The 20,073-nt window shown below is 38.4% G+C and overlaps 1 protein-coding gene across 1 annotated transcript in view; it reads right to left on the bottom strand.

Annotated features, from left to right (window-relative positions):
- Positions 1–20,073, bottom strand: part of KIF5B (kinesin family member 5B) — a 36,696-nt gene that overhangs the window by 12,110 nt on the left and 4,513 nt on the right. The window contains exons 2-14 of the mRNA XM_020800708.3: positions 14,937–15,024; positions 13,438–13,511; positions 11,717–11,821; positions 10,851–10,899; positions 10,104–10,159; positions 9,935–10,022; positions 8,590–8,714; positions 6,009–6,113; positions 5,067–5,212; positions 4,170–4,318; positions 3,467–3,660; positions 1,389–1,457; positions 361–567 (exon numbers count right to left, since the gene is read on the bottom strand). Of these exons, the coding sequence (XP_020656367.1) occupies positions 361–567; positions 1,389–1,457; positions 3,467–3,660; positions 4,170–4,318; positions 5,067–5,212; positions 6,009–6,113; positions 8,590–8,714; positions 9,935–10,022; positions 10,104–10,159; positions 10,851–10,899; positions 11,717–11,821; positions 13,438–13,511; positions 14,937–15,024 (1,455 nt within the window). The remainder of the gene's footprint in view (positions 1–360; positions 568–1,388; positions 1,458–3,466; positions 3,661–4,169; positions 4,319–5,066; positions 5,213–6,008; positions 6,114–8,589; positions 8,715–9,934; positions 10,023–10,103; positions 10,160–10,850; positions 10,900–11,716; positions 11,822–13,437; positions 13,512–14,936; positions 15,025–20,073) is intronic.

The following is a 20,073-nucleotide window of genomic DNA, read 5'->3' as shown; positions in this document are numbered from 1 at the left end:
TAAGGTGCCACTAATATTTCAGTTAGCTGACAATACATGGCCTCAAATAAAAGATCGGTATAGACTGACAACTGGCTGAGGTCCAAAGAGGTTCTGCTACCAAAACATGTAAGTTCATATGCACTTCCAAATCAGGACAATTTTATCTCTATGTACCTATGTATGTGTACCTATGTATTTATCAAAGAAGATAATGACACATGCAAGTGCATATAGATTTCTATAGATGTAAGCATAACATTAAGTCTAGTTCACTCTCCCAGCGATTAAGAATTTTTCTGCTTGTCCGTAGGTGTATAAACATGTAACAAAGAAGGTATCTTAAAAAACATTTTTATCTTCTTCCTTCTGGTTTCTTACCGATTTCTGATTTAATTCATCACTGAGCAGCTCATATTCCTTTGCCTTGTCTTCCACTTCCTGCGACTTTTGATCATAGTTGACAGCAAGTTCCTCAAGGGCTTGGAGGACTTCTTTTACTTCCTCTTTAGAGGCATCGTTTTCAGCTTGAAGGCGATTCAGTTCAGCTTGCATATTATCTTGGTCCCTCCTGGTAGATGCTAGAAGCTACACACAAAAAGTATGAGAGTAGGCTCTATGTATTGACTATTGGTTTCAAAGCAGTTGTTTCTTGAAATTTAAAAACGACTAGGGTCTTCTGAGAAATCCTACAGCAATTATATGCTTCTGCTGAGCCACTTCCTTTTTCTACTGAACAGATAATATTCTTGGATTTCAATATTCAATTATAAAATAATTTAAGATTATCAAGATTCTAAAACAAAAAAAATGGTGACCATCATTTTAAATCCTGGTAAGCCCTAGAGATCTGCTCCTAGATTAAGTAATAAAATTTGAATATGGATTTAATCTGAATATAAAGCATCCTTCCAAAACAGTTTTAAAATAAGTTGATATACTAGTACATTCACATGTCAGTAGCAATAACAGGCTTAACACATAAGAACTCAGGTCATTAGCAGAATCCCAAGGTTCTATAACACTGTGCTCTTCAGTTCTGTGCCAATTTTTTAAAATGTACAGCTGGACACAAAATATGCACTGGAAAAAACTGTGCAGCTAGAAACTGACAAATGTGCAGTTGGTGAAATGGAGAAAAATCAGACAGGTTTTTTTGTCATCTGTTAATTAAGAAGTTAAATGATAAGCAGTGTCATGAAAGAAAATTTATATAAGGATTAGGAAATGTTTGGCTTTTATATTCAACCAAACTGCCCAAAGCACATGAAAACAATTCTTTTTAGCCTGAACTGCATCTTCTCTACCTTCAGGAGAGCGGGTGTTTGACAGAGCATTTGTGCAGCTGGAAAGTCAGGTTTTTAAAAACCCTGCCCTGTGTAACTGAAACGTAAAACAGTAAAACTTACCTCTTCCTGATCCAACATCTGTGTTTTTAGTTTTTCTACCAACTGGCTCTGCTGATTAATTTCTTCATCCTGATTTTAAAAAGAAAATACATTAACTCGTTCTAAAATTCATAAAAAGCAACACAGTGCATTAAAAGTGGAAATAACCCAAATTTAGATCATAAGATCATGAAGAAAACTCATGATAAAAAATCCCTGCACATAGTTATACTGATGGTCATAGAGGTTGCGTTCCTCAAAACCAGATTCTTATGTTGAACAGCGCCTGATATGATTTTTTCTAGTTGTTTGTGATATAGCATGAAGGTGGCTAGTTTTTATTTAAGAAGCAGACATTTTAAAATATGTGTGTCCAAAATCCTAGACGTTTGAAGTAGCTCTTTAGATTATGTCTAACTACCAAAATGTATGCACAATTAGACTCCGTATGAACCAAAAACTTTGGTGAAGTACTGCAAACATGATGTATGAAAAAGTATCTAATGCAAACACACGTCTCAGCGACTATTTATATAAAGCTCTGTGAGGGTGACCAGCAGCCCAAAGCACAGGTTAATTAAGGCATCCTCCAAAGTCCTATGGGACCCACCCTGCACAATTAAAAGGTTGGGGACCACCCCAGCCCATAGGTGTTGGGACTTGCTTATTGAGTCGGGCCTATAGCCTCAGTGGGAACAACTGCACTTGAGTGGGAGGAGGGCTGAAATACGGAAACACCTGGGACCAAAGTTCCCTCTAAGGTCTGTGTGTCTGACTCTGCTTCCCTCTGCACAGCTTTCCTCCTCCTCTTCGTCCGCACAGAGATCATTTTCAGTCCCTTTGCTTCTGGTCATGACTGAAACTTGAGGGGGGAGGGAATCCTGTGTACACACAGGGGCAAAGTCACGCACGAGAGAGGTGGAGTCCCACCCAGCAGGGCTGAAAATTAGAAGGTATTTTGCCTGGGACAGCAAGGTCCATAAAGGGAGAGAGGAGTGGGGTGGGAGGACTGAGAAGAAAGCAGAAGAAAAAAATAAAGCAATGCCTCAGAGCCAGTGGAAGACCCTTGCACCCCAGTCACACCCTTCTACTTCTGTTATCTCCCTGACTGTCGAACTAGAGCCAAAGGGGCCAACCCCTGGAAATACCACCTCAACTGGGGTTGAAGTTTACAGGATCAGCCTGCAACTGAATAACTGGACCACCCAGGGCCGAGCACTGAAGCAAGCAGGGCCTCCACATCCTCACCTATGCCACCCCAGCTGCAATGCTGGAGTAGCAGTGCCAGTTCAAAAGACTGAGGCAACTACAGTAGTACCTTGGTTTAAGAACACCTCAGTTAACGTAATGTTAAGATTACGAAGCAAAATCCATGGAAAATAATGCCTCAGTTAACGTTTTCAGTCTGCAAAGGAATTTTCCCCAGGATGCATTGTGCCTGGAGGTTTGTAGTGCTGACCTCATTCTTATGGCAATTGGCGTTTCAGTTTATGAATTTTCCGAATTACGTAACATTCCAGAAAATGCATTAATTTCATAAACGGAGGTATGCTTGTAGACTGGAATTTGTAGAAATTTGGAATCACAAGGGAACAACTGATTTAGTGGGAGCAGAAACTAGAAACTGGTCATGTTCTTGTAACAGAATACTCTATTTTGATATTATTTTGATCTATAGTATGGAAAAATTTTATTGTAACTTAAATTCCAATGATTTAATTTGGTCAACTCTTAATTGTGACTATATTTGAATTCAGATCACTGTCTAAATTTAGATTAATTTAGATCTGTTTCCTTGCTATCTGATATTTCAGATCATTCAAGTACTCAATGTCCATGCCACAATATGGTTCATTTTACACCTTCCACCAACGTTTTCTCCTTAGTTCTCACTGGATTGATGTGATGCATCTTTTTTCCAGAGCAATTCACTATTCAGCATTCATAGTGGAAGGCTGCCTATGTGTACTTTTAAGTCCCACTGAACTAACTGAAAATTATTTCTGATATAACTGCGCAGGGTTGCAGCTTGAACTATTTTAAATCTGAAAAAATGAGGTACCAGGTGGTTTACGAGCACATTAAAACTTAAAGCATACCTTGTCATCTAGTTGCTTATACAATTTAGCTATTTCTTCCTCACACTTTCTCCTTTCAGCATCAGTAAAATTGCCAACCACTCCAATAGTAGCAGTTGGTGTATCATTAGTAATAGTAATATCTTTGTCCACTGCAAATGCTTCCAAATTGGCTTTTTCCTTGTCAAATTGTTCATCAACAGGAACAGTTTCACCTTAAAAACAAAAACAAATATACCATTTGTTTGAAATATCTTTACAAATTAACACAGCATTAGGTTAGTTTCAATACTATGACAATTTCAGTGAAACCACATGATTCAGATTTGTAAGGCCAATCTAAGTACTCACAAAACAGTCTCTACAGGTTGAACACTGCAGTTTTGATATAACGTAAATTATTTGTTTACATGATACTATTAGAACAGAAAGGTATTTACATAACAATCTGTTAAAAGCTGTCTTCAAACTGATTAACTGACATGTACTTTAAAAAAATTCTACCCAGGGAAAAATCCTGCAGTATTTGAGTGTGATGACTAAGAATGTCATAAAAGATACTTTCAGTTCTTAAGTACAACCATGATGTTACATAGCAGCCATGCTAGAACCTCTCTAGTCCTGACACTAAAGATTGCTTTGTCTATTGTCAAATAGAATGTCTATTTTCTACATATTAAAGTGAAAGCAAAGAAGGTAATAAAGATCTGCTATGTTCACTCACCATTACGCCACCTATTGAGCTCATTTTCAAGCCACTGTATGGTATTCCGCAATGTCTTGTTTTTCTCTTTCTCTTTTTCATATTTTTTCTTCCATTGTTCTGCAGTAAGTTCTACATTGACACATACTGTGTTCTTGATAGTCTTGGCTCTAAAAAAAGAGTATTAAAAGTCAGAGATGTTAACTGGATACAGAAGTACTAGTCAACTCACAAGGAAATGCAGTTTTCGTCAACAGCAAAGAATACGATCCTTTTCTCTTAGTCATTATAGCAACATCCAGCGGATTATCATCACCTCCATGGAGCACTGTATGTTTTCCTTACAACTTCAACCACATTTCTGTTGAAAGAACTGGGTGCACAACAGACACCCCAGCAAATCAGAGACAGTACCTATATGATTAGTATTCCTGCTAATTCTGGCCTTCATACGCACTTCATTCATCTTACATACACCGTTCTCAACGTAGAAGCACAAGCAGTCACACAGTATGAAATCATAACAATGTTTGCTGCAGAGATGAGTACACATAACATAAGGGAGTTTGAAAGATTTCAACTGATGGCACTAGCTGCATCAATAATCACTCTGCAGACGAATAAATGCATCACTACTTACCAATATATGCCAGAACATAATAAATCAACCCTCCATTTGTCCACATCTATAATAGCCTGTATTAAAGGAAATCCACTACTGACATCCTTTTAAGTAGCATTTTTACAGAAAGCATGACTAAGGAAAATGTACTTGTTTTTATGAGTATGCACATCAACCCTCAATATGAACAGCAGTCTATTAAATCTTTCCTGGAAGCCTGGGAAAGAGTAGTTTCAACATTTGTTTGTGGACTGTGTTCTACAACTGTTAATGTTTTTAACTTGCTACTAACTCACCTTTGACCAAACAACAGCGTAGATTTTGTTTCAGATTCGTTGTAAGATGATGGAGAACAGCAAATGACGATTGTGGTTCTACAGTTGCCACCTAATGAATCTTGCAAGATTCTAGTCATTTTACTGTCACGATATGGAACGTATGTCTGCAGTTAAGAAAATGGTAAATAAAACTAAGCTGTTAGCTACATATTTTGTTAAGTCAAACTATGGACTCTGAAGTATATTTTATAATGCTAACATCCTGAGATACTCTGATACAGCAGTTTCTCCAAGCAAAATGTTCTTAAGATTTATACTTTTGTATCTGAAATATCTACCATATTTTTCGCTCCATAAGACACACCTCTCCATAAGACGCACCAAATTTTTAGGCAAAGAAAACAGGAAAAAATAATCTGGATATTTCGCTCCATAAGACGCATATACATTTTCCCCAATGTTTTTTTTGGGGGGAAAGTGCGTCTTATGGTGCAAAAAATACGGTATCTTCCAAATAGTAAATATTCTCAAGGCACTTTATACATATAAAAGCACAAAACTATTCACTGTCACATAAATATTGCTGTGCATTCACAGCTACTGTATCTTACTGCAGTTTTCCAAGTATCTTACACTTAATTTACTTAAATTTTAAATCTGCATTTTGTGCAACTCCTTTCAACAATGTCTAGATTCATACTGGCAATTTACACAACTATAAGTGAAACTGCATTAAGCTGCACTGACAAATGGCCGTAATGAGTAAGGTGCTGGTTGCATTGCTGGGCACGTGATCAGACTTTTACCCAGAAATAAAACTAGCACCTCATTAATTAGCTGCCAATTGCTAATTAATGCAACTTGCACAATTTGATTTATGTATGCATAAACCATTAATAGGAAGTCATTGCTTACTGAAAATAAGTAGTTTGAACTTAATATTTTAAAAGATATACTTACACTATTTTCAGCTAAAGCAGAAATGACATTTCCAAGAGCTGACAAAGATTTGTTGATATTCTTAGCTTCATCCAGTACAGCACCTTCAGCTCCTGTTTTACTAACCTGAAATAGGGGGAGTTATGAGAAAGGTTAAGGCTAGAATACTGGGGTTTAGAGGTTTAGAATAAAATGTGGATTTATATTAAATTATCTCTATAATATGGCATAGACAATCACCTTTTACTTCAATCGTTTGTGTTTACTGGAAAAAAATGGCATCTCAAAGGTAGCACAGTTTTGTCTGGATTCAAAGAAAGTACAAAAATCTTTTGAACACCTGCAGTATCGGTTGATCTAAAGCACTGAAATGAATTAAGTTTCACATAATAAATACAGTGGTGCCCCGCATAGCGACGATAATCAGTGCAGCCAAAATCATCGCTGTACGGATTCGTTGCTATGCGAAATAAAAAAGCCCATAGGAATGCATTAAAACCCGTTTAATGCGTTCCTATGGGCAAAAAACTCACCTTTATGCGAAAATCCTCCATGCGGCTGCAATTTTCGCTGCCCGGTAAGCGAAGAATCTGGGCCAAAACACAGCGGGCGGCCATTTTGCCATTTTTTCCGCTCCAGCCCCTCCCCCTCCCCGCCTTACAGCTGATGGGCGCTGCTCTTAGAAGCTTCCCCGGGCTTGCCCAGCAGGAAAACAGGCAGTGGAAATGCACTGGGGAAGCCTCTGAAAGCGGCACTTTGCCGGGGTGGGTGGGTGTGGCAGGGGCATGCCTGCCCCCCACCGCCCCCCAGAGGCCACCCTCACGCCACTTTCGGAAGCCTCCTGGGGCTTTTTCCGCAGTGAAAATGCACCTCTGAAAGCCCCGCTTTGCCGTGGGGTGGCGCTGGGGGGTGGCGGGCCTGCCCCTGCCACACCCCCACCCACCCCGGCAAAGTGCCGCTTTCAGAGGCTTCCCCAGCGCATTTGCACTGCCTGTTTACCTGCTTGGCAAGCCTGGGGAAGCTTCTAAGAGCAGTGCCGATCAGCTGTAAGGCGGGGAGGGGCTGGAGCGGAGAAGATGGCTCCCGGCTCTTTTCTGGGATGATCGCTTCCCCCCCTCATCACAAGCTGTGCAAAAAATGGGACATTTGCGATGATGGGGGGGAGCCATCATCGCAAAGCAATTTTTCCCTATAGGGAACATCGCAATGCGATCGCAAAATCTTCATTGCTATGTGGATTCGTCGTTAAACAGGCGCCCGTTAAGCGAGGCACCACTGTATAATGATCATATTTAAACCAAAATTGTCAAATGAGAGTTGTCAGAGATTGGGAAAATTGAGGGATCATGGATTCTGTTGCTCTTCTGGAAAATCAGGTTTTAGAGTCAACCAAGGATGAGCCAACCAAGACAAGGGGGGAAATTAATTCCACTGTTGACTGGAAGGCAGTAACACCTGCAGCTTACTGCTGTGATAAAAAGCTTCAAGGCCAAGCTGAGATCACTCCTTGGTAGTGAGTTAACTAGGAAAATGGTTTCAGGTGAGTGAGGAGAAGGGAAAGCTACTCTCTTCTTCTTGAAAGTCTGGGGGAATTGAATGCCTGATGAGCAGATCTTCCAGAAGTAGGAACTTTGGATATAAAAATGGGGACAGAAGTTACTTTGCTGGATTTAGGAGAAATGATTTTTCTGCAATTATAAAAAGCTTTCCTGACTGCCATCATTTATGATCTTGACAACACAGTATCATAAAATAAACTCAAATGCTTTCAACACATACAGACTTTAAACAGCTTGGTCCCTTGTAAAATTTTATTTTATTTATTCATTTATTTATTTCATTTATTTATTTCATTTATTTATTTCATTTATACCCCGCCTATCTAGTCAAATTGTGACCACTCTAAGCGGCCTACAACACACACTAAAAAATAAAACATATAACATATCACATAACATAACATAATTTGCATAATTAAAATATAGAATAAATTTTTCCCCAAAGATGGCGAGAAACAGGGTATATTATAACAGAAAGAAAAAAGAATAATTAGGTATTAGGTGGAAATGGGGAAGGCCTGCCTGAACATCCATGTTTTCAGTTGTTTCTTAAAAATACCCAGCAAGGGAGCTGCACGAATGTCAGGAGGTAAGTTATTCCAGACGTAAGCCTCCAAGATGTAAGCCTTGGAGAAAAATCTCTAAAGTTTACATTTGAAAGGACATTATCACTATTGGGAGCATCATCTAATTATAAAAGAAGCTGCGAAGGAATTGAAATATGACTGTAAAATTCAGTCCCTTTTATTACATATGAAGGTCAATTACTCTTCATGATTACCAAAGTAGCCACTCCAATTTTTAATTTCATTTTTTATCCTGATTTATTATTACTGTACTTAATATATTTCTTATAAAAATCTAAATATGCTGTGAAAACAATGAGAATTCAGAGTTAACAGTCTCTCATGGTACCTATTTCTTTCAAGCAACATCTACACTTATTTTGGCATAGTTCAGAAACAGGAACATGAAACTTAAAATATAATTTAGTTCAATGACACTTTTTATTCATTATAGAGTTTATTATATAAAAGTATTACCTTTTCACTACCTGCCAAGTCTACAAGATACAGCTTCCCACTCAATTTCTGCTCTGTTTGAGTATTTTCTTGCTTTACATTAATGAGAAAAATGCTATGACTTCGAGAGCTATGTTCGTTCATGTCTGCAACAGAAATGTTTTAAAGATTTATATAAATAGGCATTATGCCAAAAAATCATTAGTTCTTATTTTAGTAGAGACAACCAGCTTATCCTCCTGAGAATGTATCAAACAGAAATGGCAAAGGCCATCCTAGTATTTATGTACTTCCTTTTTTACAGCCATCTTTACTTTTCTCAGCAGTAGCAGAGGAAGAAATAAGAGAATATATATTGTTTCAGAGGCAGGAAGAGACCTGTGAACACTGTCATGTGTGCAGCATTCTTCAGATATGTTGCGTTATGAATTCTATAATCCTTAGCACACTAACATGACCAGAATCTAGAGAGTTTTAGAAGAGAGCCCTGTTAGTCTGTGCAAGTATATCAGGCAGAATCCAAAGGGGAGGGGGGACAAAAAAATGTGGCACCTTGAAGACTTAACTATTACTCTTTAAGGTGCCATGTGTTTTTGCCTGAGAATGTAGAGAGTAGCATGAAGAAGGCTGTTCAAGAGTTGTATAGGCCTTCTGCTACCAGGAATCTTTAAGAACAGTAGGCAAAAGAAATAACTTAGTAAGCAAACTAAACTACATAACAAGGATGGCTAAGCGGCTCCCTGCTGGCTACATCCAGTCCTCTCCATTTTTCAGTCTGATACCACATTTAACTTATAAGGTACAGAAGAGTTCTCCAAGTTTGAAGTCAGCAACAACATTTTTCCTACTCAGTATCACTTGTCAATTAAGTAGGTTGTAGGCCCAAAAGAACAGAACAGAACCAAAGGCCCATTTGTCTCCTTTCTAACAAGAGGAAATGGGACAGTCTCCCAGGAGCTCTCCCCACATCCCAGGAAACTGAACAGTCCCACAGAAGCTACTACTTACTATCCATTTACAGTTACAGTACTTAAAAGAAGCACCCAAAGAGCAGCAAAACAAGTCCTACAAGATTATTCCATACATGAGCTTTAGACACTCTACTGTAACTTGCTGGCTATTAGCTAATAATAATTGCCAATATGTTTCCACCTCCCAGTCAGACTGGATCAGGACAAACCTTGCCTCTTCGCTCCATCTCTAATTAAGAAATTTATTCATCCAGACCAAATAAACCAAAAAAGGGAGCAACAAAACCTTTATTTATTCTTATTTTATTTATTCCTATTGCATACACAATTTTAGATCAACAGAACAGTAATATATATGCCTTTATTTTAAAATAGCTCAAAATTAAATGACTTACTTGTAACTGCTACATGTCTGTTAGATTTTCCTTCATCTATAGTATCCATAACTTCATCTGGACTACATACAAAACGTTCAGTGCAGCCCTTAAAATACAAACATCACATTAGCAACATCCATAAGGTCTCTAAATTGAGTTGAGATACTCAAACAACACTTATACTCACCTTTACGTAGGGTACTCTATTCTTGTCCTCATGAACAGAAAGATTGGTCTTTGAGACTGAAAAAGAAGTAGTATTAAGATAGTTATGTTCCTCCTATCTGTGTGAAGGAACAAGTCATGCTTCACTCTTTTGGTATTTTGTTCTTAGCTTTTGCAAACCAGATACCACTGGAAAGTTCACAAATAGGGCACGGCCATTATGGCTATACACTGTTGCTACTCAGAACATAATGCCTCATAATCCAACAATTGGGTTAGTTATCAATGCTAATAGTAGTTGATAGACATGGGCCCCACAAATGCGCCTGCAAAAGTCTGAAAGCCAAATTAGCTGCCACCACAACTTATGATATCATTCCCTATCATAACTATGAGTCTCCTTTAATATTTAACAGTAATCAGTGTGCTATCGACATGTTCCTCAAGGACTACTCTCAAAGTGGTCCCATATCTTGTTCTTAAGCTTCACTATCTTGTTAAGATTTGTTTATATTTAGTTCTCAAAATGGCTTCTCTACTTTATATTTAGTTCCCTTAAATGGCTCCTCTACTTTTGACCATTGCTCATTGATTTTTCAGGCGCAAGCATTAAGAGACCATTTGTATAGTCTCATCCTGTTTCATCTACAAATTAAACCAAATCCATCACACCTTTTCCAATTTTCCGTTAAAAACAGATAAATACAAGTTTATCAAGTTCTATTATAGCTTGGATACTGCTACCTACAAAGAAAATATAATTACTCACCATCCAAAAGGTCCCTTATTTTATCCAGATAAATTTCAAAATATGATACCTAAAAGAATATAAAATATTAAGGCAACACAATAATCCTTTTCCAGCTTTGCAAAGTCAGCAGCAATTGAAATTCTGGATTTATCACTGGAAGAACAGTGATAGACCCAGAATTAAAATTATATATATATATATATATATTATTACTATAATATTATTTTATTACTGGAGAGCACTTTAAGCATCATTGGCTGAAATCCTTTTGTCCGGTTATGCAAATGTCATAACTTTTGGGAGCAAACTGCTGTTTGTTAAAAAATCTCCACTGAAATTATCTGTTGCATACCACATTGCACAACTAACTCAGTGTACAACAGATAATGCCTATGGAGATTTCTTAATTTGCAACATGAGTTTAAAAGCTGTGCTCTTTGCATAATAGCACGACAGGATTTTAGCCATTAGCTGAAAAGTAGACCCAACATATTTTATAGTAGGACAAGGCAACTTAGGGCTTTCCAGTTGCTGCTTAACTGGAAACTCCATCATCCATTAACTGTTGTCTAGAACATCAAGAGGCCTAGAGGTTGCCCAATACACTCGGTCATAGAATGTTTATGTCCCATGGATTTATTCACCCAATGTAGTTCTTATACCGATGAATGTCTTGCGTTTGAGATACATGTGTTACACTTATATCCTGCCTTTCCTCCAGTGAGTTCAAGGAAGTATACATGGCTCTTCCCCTCCCAAACACACGGTGAAATATGTCAGGCTGAGAGAATGTGATTCGGCTACTAGCCTTCATAGTCAAGTGGAGGTTTGAACCCAGGTCTCCTAAACCCTAGATCAATCAAGAAATCAAAAACAAATTTTACCTTAATATGAAACTCCAAATTTTCATCCATGGAATAAATATAATTAAAAATATCTTGTACTATTCTTGGAATGATCCCCATTCCATCTGGATCATGTAGTTTCCCCTTGATAAAAAAAGAGGGGAAAAATAGATTTAACGCTTGCAAAGGTTGCATATCCCACATAAGTTTAAAAGACTAATCAGGAAGATTGTTAAAATTATCTCTACAATCAATTTACAATCCAAACTCCAGAGCATGACCTGATAATCAAATCTGACAAAATGCTCTACCGACTTTAATTGTGGGGAAATTGCCAGCTGTTTAATTCTATCACAGCAATTAATGAGAAATGGAAATCCACCATATACACTGGTGCCTCGACTTACAAACTTTATTGGTTCTGGAACTCCGGTAGTAACTCAAAATGGTTGTAAATAAAAGCACCATTTCCCATAAGAATGCACTGAAATGCAATTAATCGGTTCCAGCCAAAGAAGAAAAAAAATCACAAAAAAACCCTCTGCAAGACACATCGGAAACACAATTAATCCGTTCCAGCTGAAGGGGGGAGAAAAGCAAACACCACGTCCAAGACCATCGGAAATGCAAAAAAAACCCCCAAAAACAAACAAAGCAGAAAGCAAACAAACCATGCAAGACCTATTGGATACAATTAATCCATTCCAGCCGAAGGAAAAAGAAAAGAAGAAAGCAAACAAACTGGGCAAGACCCTTCCGAAATGCAAAAAAAGCAAAGCAAAAAGCAAACAAACCCTGCAATACCCATTGGAAATTGGGGGGGGGGGGGAGGGAGGAGCCAAAAAACAAACAGACCCTACAAGACAGATTGGAAATGGGAAAAAAAGCAAACCCAAAAAGCAAACAGACCCTGAAATACCCATCAGAAATGGGAAAGAAATCCAAAAAGCAAACAGACAATGCAAGACCCCATCGGAAATGGGGAAAAAACACCAAAAAACAAACAAACCCTGCAAGACCCCATCACAGCATGGAAAATAACCCCACCACCTAGCGCAAAACCACACTGCAAAACCCACCCAGAAAAGTTTTTAAAAAGCAGAAAGCAGCACCTTACCAGGCAGTCCGAAGCCTCCTCTGATTGCACTCTCTTTAACTGCTGGGGCGAAAGAGCTACAAAGAAGCAGCCTCTTCGCCACCAACAGTTAGCAATTTGAATTCCCCGCCTTTTTCCTCTGCCTTTTTCTGGTTGTAACTCGGAGCTCCGGTCACAAATAGAAGCAAAAATTTGCGGCCAGAGCTGGTCGTAATTTGAAATGGTCACATGTCGGGACGTTCGTAAGTCGAGGCACCACTGTATACACTGTCAGCAGTTAAAGCCCGACAAGTCAAACTTACAATGTAGCACACACAGAATGTTCCGCTTTCAATGGACCTAGATTTACTAGCAAATAGAAGAGTGATTTAATACCATGTCTCCCCAAAAATAAGACAGGGTCTTCTATTAATTTTTGCTCCAAAAAACACATTAGGGCTTACTTTCAGGGGATTTTTTTCCATGTACAACAATCTACATTTATTCAAATGCAGTCATGTCATCTTCTGGTTGCTTCGCAATGCTGCACAATGGTGGAGGGTGGGGTTTCACTTAACTAGGGCTTATTTTTATATTATATTATGTCTTATGTTCAGGGAAACAGGGCAGTTAAAAGGAAATATGAACTGTTAGCATGTAGAATACTTCTATGTATGTAAGTTACCTCCATCGTATGAGTCTTTCCAGATGAAGTTTGTCCATAAGCAAATATTGTACCGTTGTATCCTTCAAGTACATCTAGGGTGGAAGTAAATGTATGCTTATATTCCATAAGATCTCATGTAAAACAAAACAACTTGCCTTGAAACTGTTTTCTGTAAGGATTTTTAAACATACTCTGGGAAGAAATAACAGGCTGCATGCAACACAGCGGCACTCATGTAGTATAGAACAACAAATGTGAAAGAAGGGAAAAGTAAATACTACATAGGAAATATTTCCCACCAAAAGCCCCAGGCAATGTTATAGACAAGCAGTTTATTTTTAAAAAGGGAAAAATAAATGTAATGCTTGCAAAGGATATATATCCCATACAATTTTGGAAGACTAAGAATGATTACTTTTTAAACTATATTTATGGTCAGACTCACATCTGTGAAATCCTGACCCAGTGGTTCCCAACCTTAGGTAACCAAGGTGTTCTTGGACTGCAGCTACCAGAAGCGCTCACCACCAACCTGCTGGCCGGGGTTTATGGAAATTACAGTCCAAGAACCCACAGGTTACACAAGGTCAGGAACTGCTGCCCTAACCCCTTCAATGTGTTACGTTGCCAGCACCAAGGTTTTACCAGCAGATTCATTAAAGCAAGGCTGGATAGTTCAACTCCTTTCATAAGGAGAAAAGTGGTACATAAATAAGTAAACTAAAATAAAAGGAATAAACTCAGATTTAGGCAAGCATATACATTCAGCCATCGCTGGGATAGAAAAAGGAAATAAGACTTAATGCTTGAGCAATCAACTTTATGTTCTACTAAAACCCAAAGAACCACCAACTGGAGCCAGACGTGGAAAACATACATTGAGAAGTATAATCTCCTAAGCAGTTGCTGAGCACAGGAATTTGCTTTAAGCATCACAATGAGGCTGAACTCATAACCCATTGTTGGCTGCTTAAATATTTCCTTTTTTCCCAGTAGTTTATCCCAGAAATGGAGAGTTATTTTGCTCTTCTTACTATTAAACCAGCTTGTTTGAGATGTGGCTCTCTACATAATACCTGACTACAGCAATTCCTCAGCATTCCTCACCACTACTTATGCTGGATAGCTCTTCTGCGATTCTCAATCCAGCTACCTCTGGAGAGCTGCACCGTGTTATAGAAAGAAATATTTACCAATTTGCCACCAACAGATACCAATCAGCCTCTGTCCACCCTTGGAAAAGAAGACCAAACCCATCCTCACAAAATGTATCAACTCTTGATACATGCTTCAAAACAACTGGAAAAGACTGGGAACAAAACTGGTCTGAAGAAACATCGGACACAAACATCATGTCATTTTTCACTGAACTACAGATTAATTCCTTCCTGCCATTACTATAATCAGTATTTCAAAAACACAGATAAAAAACAAGATGAATGATGCACTATGCCCACGAAGCTTCACTTGTGATTCATAACTTTTATTGCTATATATCTTAAGTAGTCTTCTCTTACCTTTGACAATCTTTTTTGCACAATCATTATACACTTGTTCCTGTGATGTGTGCGACTGGAATACACGGTCAAACACATAAGGCTTAGACTAGAAAAGAAAAGATTAAATAGTGACTACAAATACCAAAATTTGACATAATCATATATTAATTTTGAGTCTTAGCTTCCCTCCCCATGACTGTGGCAAAAATAAAGCTGAAATGTTACCAAACATCCTGACAAGACAGCTTGATGAGGAGGAACTCTCATCATCAAGAATGACTGGCTGTACTAACCAAGAATTATGGGAGGTATAGTCCAAATCATCTGGGACACATCAATTTGCGGTAGGCTACACTACAGCATGCTTTAGAGATTTGTACAGTGTCATTTATTTATCATCATTTATGATTTATACAGAACAAAATATATAATATCCTAGAAGAAAAACATAAGAGATAGTGAAATGATATTTCTGATATTTCAGAAAAAAGAGGGCAAGCTGACAGTTTTAAAATGGGACTTCTTGCTGCATCCATATTAGCCAGATTTTCATACTGAAAATGAGCTTCCGTTCTGATAAAAATTGCAACAGAGTTACACTTATATTCAATAAAAGCTCTTTATAATTCTATTGGACTTAAGTTCAACAGGTCACAATTATTCTCACTTTACTAAACATTCCCTTAAGCATTATCAGGTGTACTCTGGAAGTTGCTGTGAATAATCACAGCTATCAAGTAACTATGCCAGACCACAGAAAATGGGAAAACCTTATGAATGTGTTCAAACAGATCTTTTAAACTTGGTAGTCAAGTGAAAAGTCAGCAAGTGAAGACAGATGGAGGAGTGCAAAAATGTAATGCAAGGCTATTCACATAGGCCTCAATCACTCTACTGGTTTAAAAAAGCATTTTATAACAGCTTCTGGTATGTCCTCAAATTCAAAAGAAACCTCAAAAGTATACAATTAACTCACTCAACAATGGTACCTACAAACCCAGAAGCAACCAAAACAACACTTCCAGTGATGTTATAAATATTTCTCACCTGCCTGTCCAAGGTCTGCAATGACCTGTTTTTCTAGCCACAAACATAATTTTGCCCTCATGCTTGGATTAGTAACAATCATGGCAAATGGCACAACTGTATCTGTCTAGCAAGCTTCCAGTATGATAAAGAACAGTCGTCTGCCAAAAGGCAGAGGGAATGAAGGTGAAGAATGAAGCTTCTGTCAGCCCTTACATCCCTGTGAAGAAGAAAGAGGAACTGAGTGGGCCTGGCTAAACTCCATGTGAGCCACAAGAGATTAGAAGACTGGTAGTCTCTTTGCCCATTAGGCTCTGTACAGGGTGCCACTCAAAATACAGCTCTTTCAGCCCTTGCTGATCCCACAGAGTTTAGCCACTCCCACCCATTTCCTCCACGGTGATGTAATGGCTGATGGAAGCTTCCTTCTCCACTTGTGTGCAATTGAAAATTTATGAGGAGTTTGAATCTTTCAAGTACCAGCTCAAGAATTTCTGGCAAATTCTGCGGGCTGAAGTGCAAAAACTCTGAAAGGCCCATGCCTATCTGTCAAAACTCCCAATTACTGAGGCAGCCAAGATAATATCTAGAAACAAAAATGAAGCTGAAAATATTGCATTAAATCAAATACACAAGGTAAGCCACTGCAACTGATTTACACACTCATCTACAGGTATGATCAGGTTCATCAATGCCACCTAATAACTATCAGGGTTTGCATGTATGATCACCAGAAGCCAAGCAGCAAACATCATTCTGTACCTATTTACTCAGCACAAAGTGAGTCCACTTCCATAAGTCTCCACAAGTCTTATCACAATAGAACTGAGAAATAATCAAAACCTAAAATAAATACTATATATGCCAGAGTACCTGGGGGAGTGATGATGAAAAATAATGGCTTGCTTTTAAAGCTAGACAAAATCCATGGAGCTCTATCAGCCAGGTAAACCAGAATAACCTTTATCCCAATTTTAGATAAGTATGGCTAAAATAATGTTGCACAACTTTTATACTCCACAATGAGGTTGATTTCATCACATGGCAACCTTACTCTTTCTGTAAATTTAAAATATCTATCCCCTCCTCTTCAGGCTCCCTAGGGATACATTTTGCCCTGGGGGATTCTTTGGAAGCCTTCAGATGGAGAGAAGTCATCTGGCAATTTTCCAACTGCATTTCAGTCTACACATTCACCCAGAAATCAAGAGTTTACCTAAAATCAGAGTGGATAAACTTCAATAATTTAAAAAAAAAATTTAAAACATGATTATGAGTCAACAGTGTGATGTGGCTACAAAAAAGGCAAATGCTATTTTAGGCTGCATTAATAGAAGTATAGTTTCCAAATGTAAGAATAAGGCTGCAAAAGCTGACAGTCCTATGCAGACCGTTTCTTGGGATATATAGTACAGACACATGTGCAAAAACAGACTGAATCAAACACACTGGTGCAATTCTGGGGCAGCTACAAAGTGGAGAAAGGAGATCCTCTTTCCACCCAGGGTGCAGCAATATCCCAATAGATCCTTTGCATTCCATCCAGCATTTGTAGGGTTTTTAAGATGGTCAGTGATTTAAATTAAGAAAAGGGGTTATTTAATACAGTAGACTAAATTTCTCCTGGTTAAAAAAAAGCTTAGTAACAAAAAAACACCTGCCTCCCATACAGTCCTTCTCTAAGTACTTGATACCACGCTCAGAGTAAGGTGTGGTGTGTATATACCCCTTTGCAGCCATTCTATGAGTCATTTTACAGACCTATAAAACAAAGAGACAGAGTTGCTATGTTTAGAAAGATTTTTTGGTTTTTGAATTTTTTTCTTTCACTCATATTAATTTACTAAACTTTTAAATGTTATTACACTATTAGGACTGCACATGTGTATGGGATTGTGGAATGATTATTGTTACATGTGGTTGAGTAGATGTATCATATAATCAAGAGTGCCACACATCATCTCTCTAATCATACCATGTTTCCCTGAAAATAAGACAAGATCTTATATTATTTTTTGCTCCAAAAAACACAGTAGGGCTTATTTTCAGGGAATGTTTTATTTTTTTCATGTACAGCAATCTACATTTATTCAAATACAGCCATGTCATCTTCTGGTTGCTGCACAATGGTGGAGGGTGGTGTTTCACTTAACTGGGGCTTATTTTCAGGTTAGGTCTTATTTTCGGGGAAACGGGGTATCTATTTATGTTTCCTACATCCAAAGGACTAAAAAAAAATCTGGAGAATGCACAATAATGCTATGCAGATCTGAAGTCATATATCATTCTTCAGGAAATTAATGGCAAAGTGTGAAAATAGCAGAAACACATACTGCTTGTGTAGCATCTTATAGTATGTAAACATTACAAAAAAACAGATGTGCGAGGTAAGGTATTTGTGTTACACATATTAATGCATGCTAGAGAAACTTAAGACATGCAATTAGCCACTTATATACCAAATGCTTGGTTGATCTTCGTTCATTTGCTCAGTGAATGTCTTTAGGTTTGACAGAAAGTATATTGTTTCTATGATCTCTTATCTGGCTCTCTTCCCATTAGAACTGAGACTTATTTCCACTCCATCCCTGTCTTCCTCACCAGAAACCAGTCACTACAGTCTAACTAATTTTGGAGAACAAATTATGTGAAAGCAGAGTAAACGATAGTATGGGGACAACAATAAAATAGAAAGATGTAACAAGATGTGGAAAACAAGCTAACGAGCATGTCAAAAATGGGGCACAAATCTTATCTATAAGACAGGGAGAAAAATACAATCATTTGCTAATAACACGACTATCCTGGGTACAGCAAGAGGTTCTCCAACATTCCAATGCTAGGACTATTAAACAGAAAATTGGACAACCATCTGACAGACCTGCTTTGATTTGGATTCTTGCACTGAGCAGGATGTTGCAGTTGATGGCCTTAGTGGCCCCTTCAAAGTCAATAATTGTATGATTCTATGATTCCCTGTCAGTCTACATCCCACTCCCAAAGAAGGGCAGTGCCAAAGAATGCTCCAACTACCGTACAATTCCACTAATTTCACACACTAGCAAGGTTATGCTCAAAATCCTCCAAGGAACGCTTCAGCAGTATGTGGACCGAGAACTCCCAGAAGTACAAGCTGGATATTGAAGGGGCAGAGGAAATAAGAGACCAAATTGCTAACATGCGCCGGATTATGGAGAAAGCCAGAAAAACATCTACTTCTGCTTCATTGACTATGCAAAAGCTTTTGACTGTGTGGACCACAACAAACTATGGCAAGTCCTTAAAGAAATGGGAGTGCCTGACCACCTTATCTATCTCCTGAGAAACCTATATGTGGGATAGGAAGCAACAGTTAGAACTGGATATGGAACTGATTGGTTCAAAATTGGGAAAGGAGGACAACAAGGCTATATATTGTGTCCCTGGTTATATGCAGAATACATCATGCGAAAGGCTGGACTGGATGAATCCCAAGCCGGAATTAAGATTGCTGGAAGAAATATCAACAACCTCCGATATGCAGATGATACCACTCTGATGGCAGAAAGTGAGAAGAAATTAAAGACCATTGTAATTAGGGTGAAAGAGCGCAAAAAATGGTCTGAGAAAAAATAAGATCATGGCCACTGGTCCTATTACTTCCTGGCAAATAGAAGGGGAAGATATGGAGGCAGCAACAGATTTTACTTTCTTGACCTCCATGATCACTGCAGATGGTGACAGCAGCCACAAAATTAAAAGACGCCTGCTTCTTGGGAGGAAAGCAATGACAAACCTAGACAGCACCTTAAAAAGCAGAGACATCACCTTGTCGACACAGGTCTGCATAGTCAAAGCTATGGTTTTTCCAGTAGCGATGTATTGAAGTGAGAGTTGGACCATAAAGAAGGCTGACCACCGAAGAATTGATGCTTTTCAATTGTGGTGCTGGAGGAGACTCTTGAGAGTCCCTTGGACTGCAAGGAGAACAAATCTATCCGTTTTGCAGGAAATCAACCCTGAGTGCTCACTGGAAGGACAGATCCTGAAGCTGAGGCTCCAATACTTTGGCCATCTCATGAGAAGAGAAGACTCCCTGGAAAATCCCTGATGTTGGGAAAATGTGAAGGCAAGAAAAGGGGGCAACAGA

Source organism: Pogona vitticeps, chromosome 6 (genome assembly GCF_051106095.1).
Source record: "Pogona vitticeps strain Pit_001003342236 chromosome 6, PviZW2.1, whole genome shotgun sequence".
Classification (NCBI taxonomy): Eukaryota; Metazoa; Chordata; class Lepidosauria; order Squamata; family Agamidae; genus Pogona; species Pogona vitticeps.
Note: the sequence above shows the minus strand (reverse complement) of the source record. Positions and strands in the feature narration are given on the sequence as shown.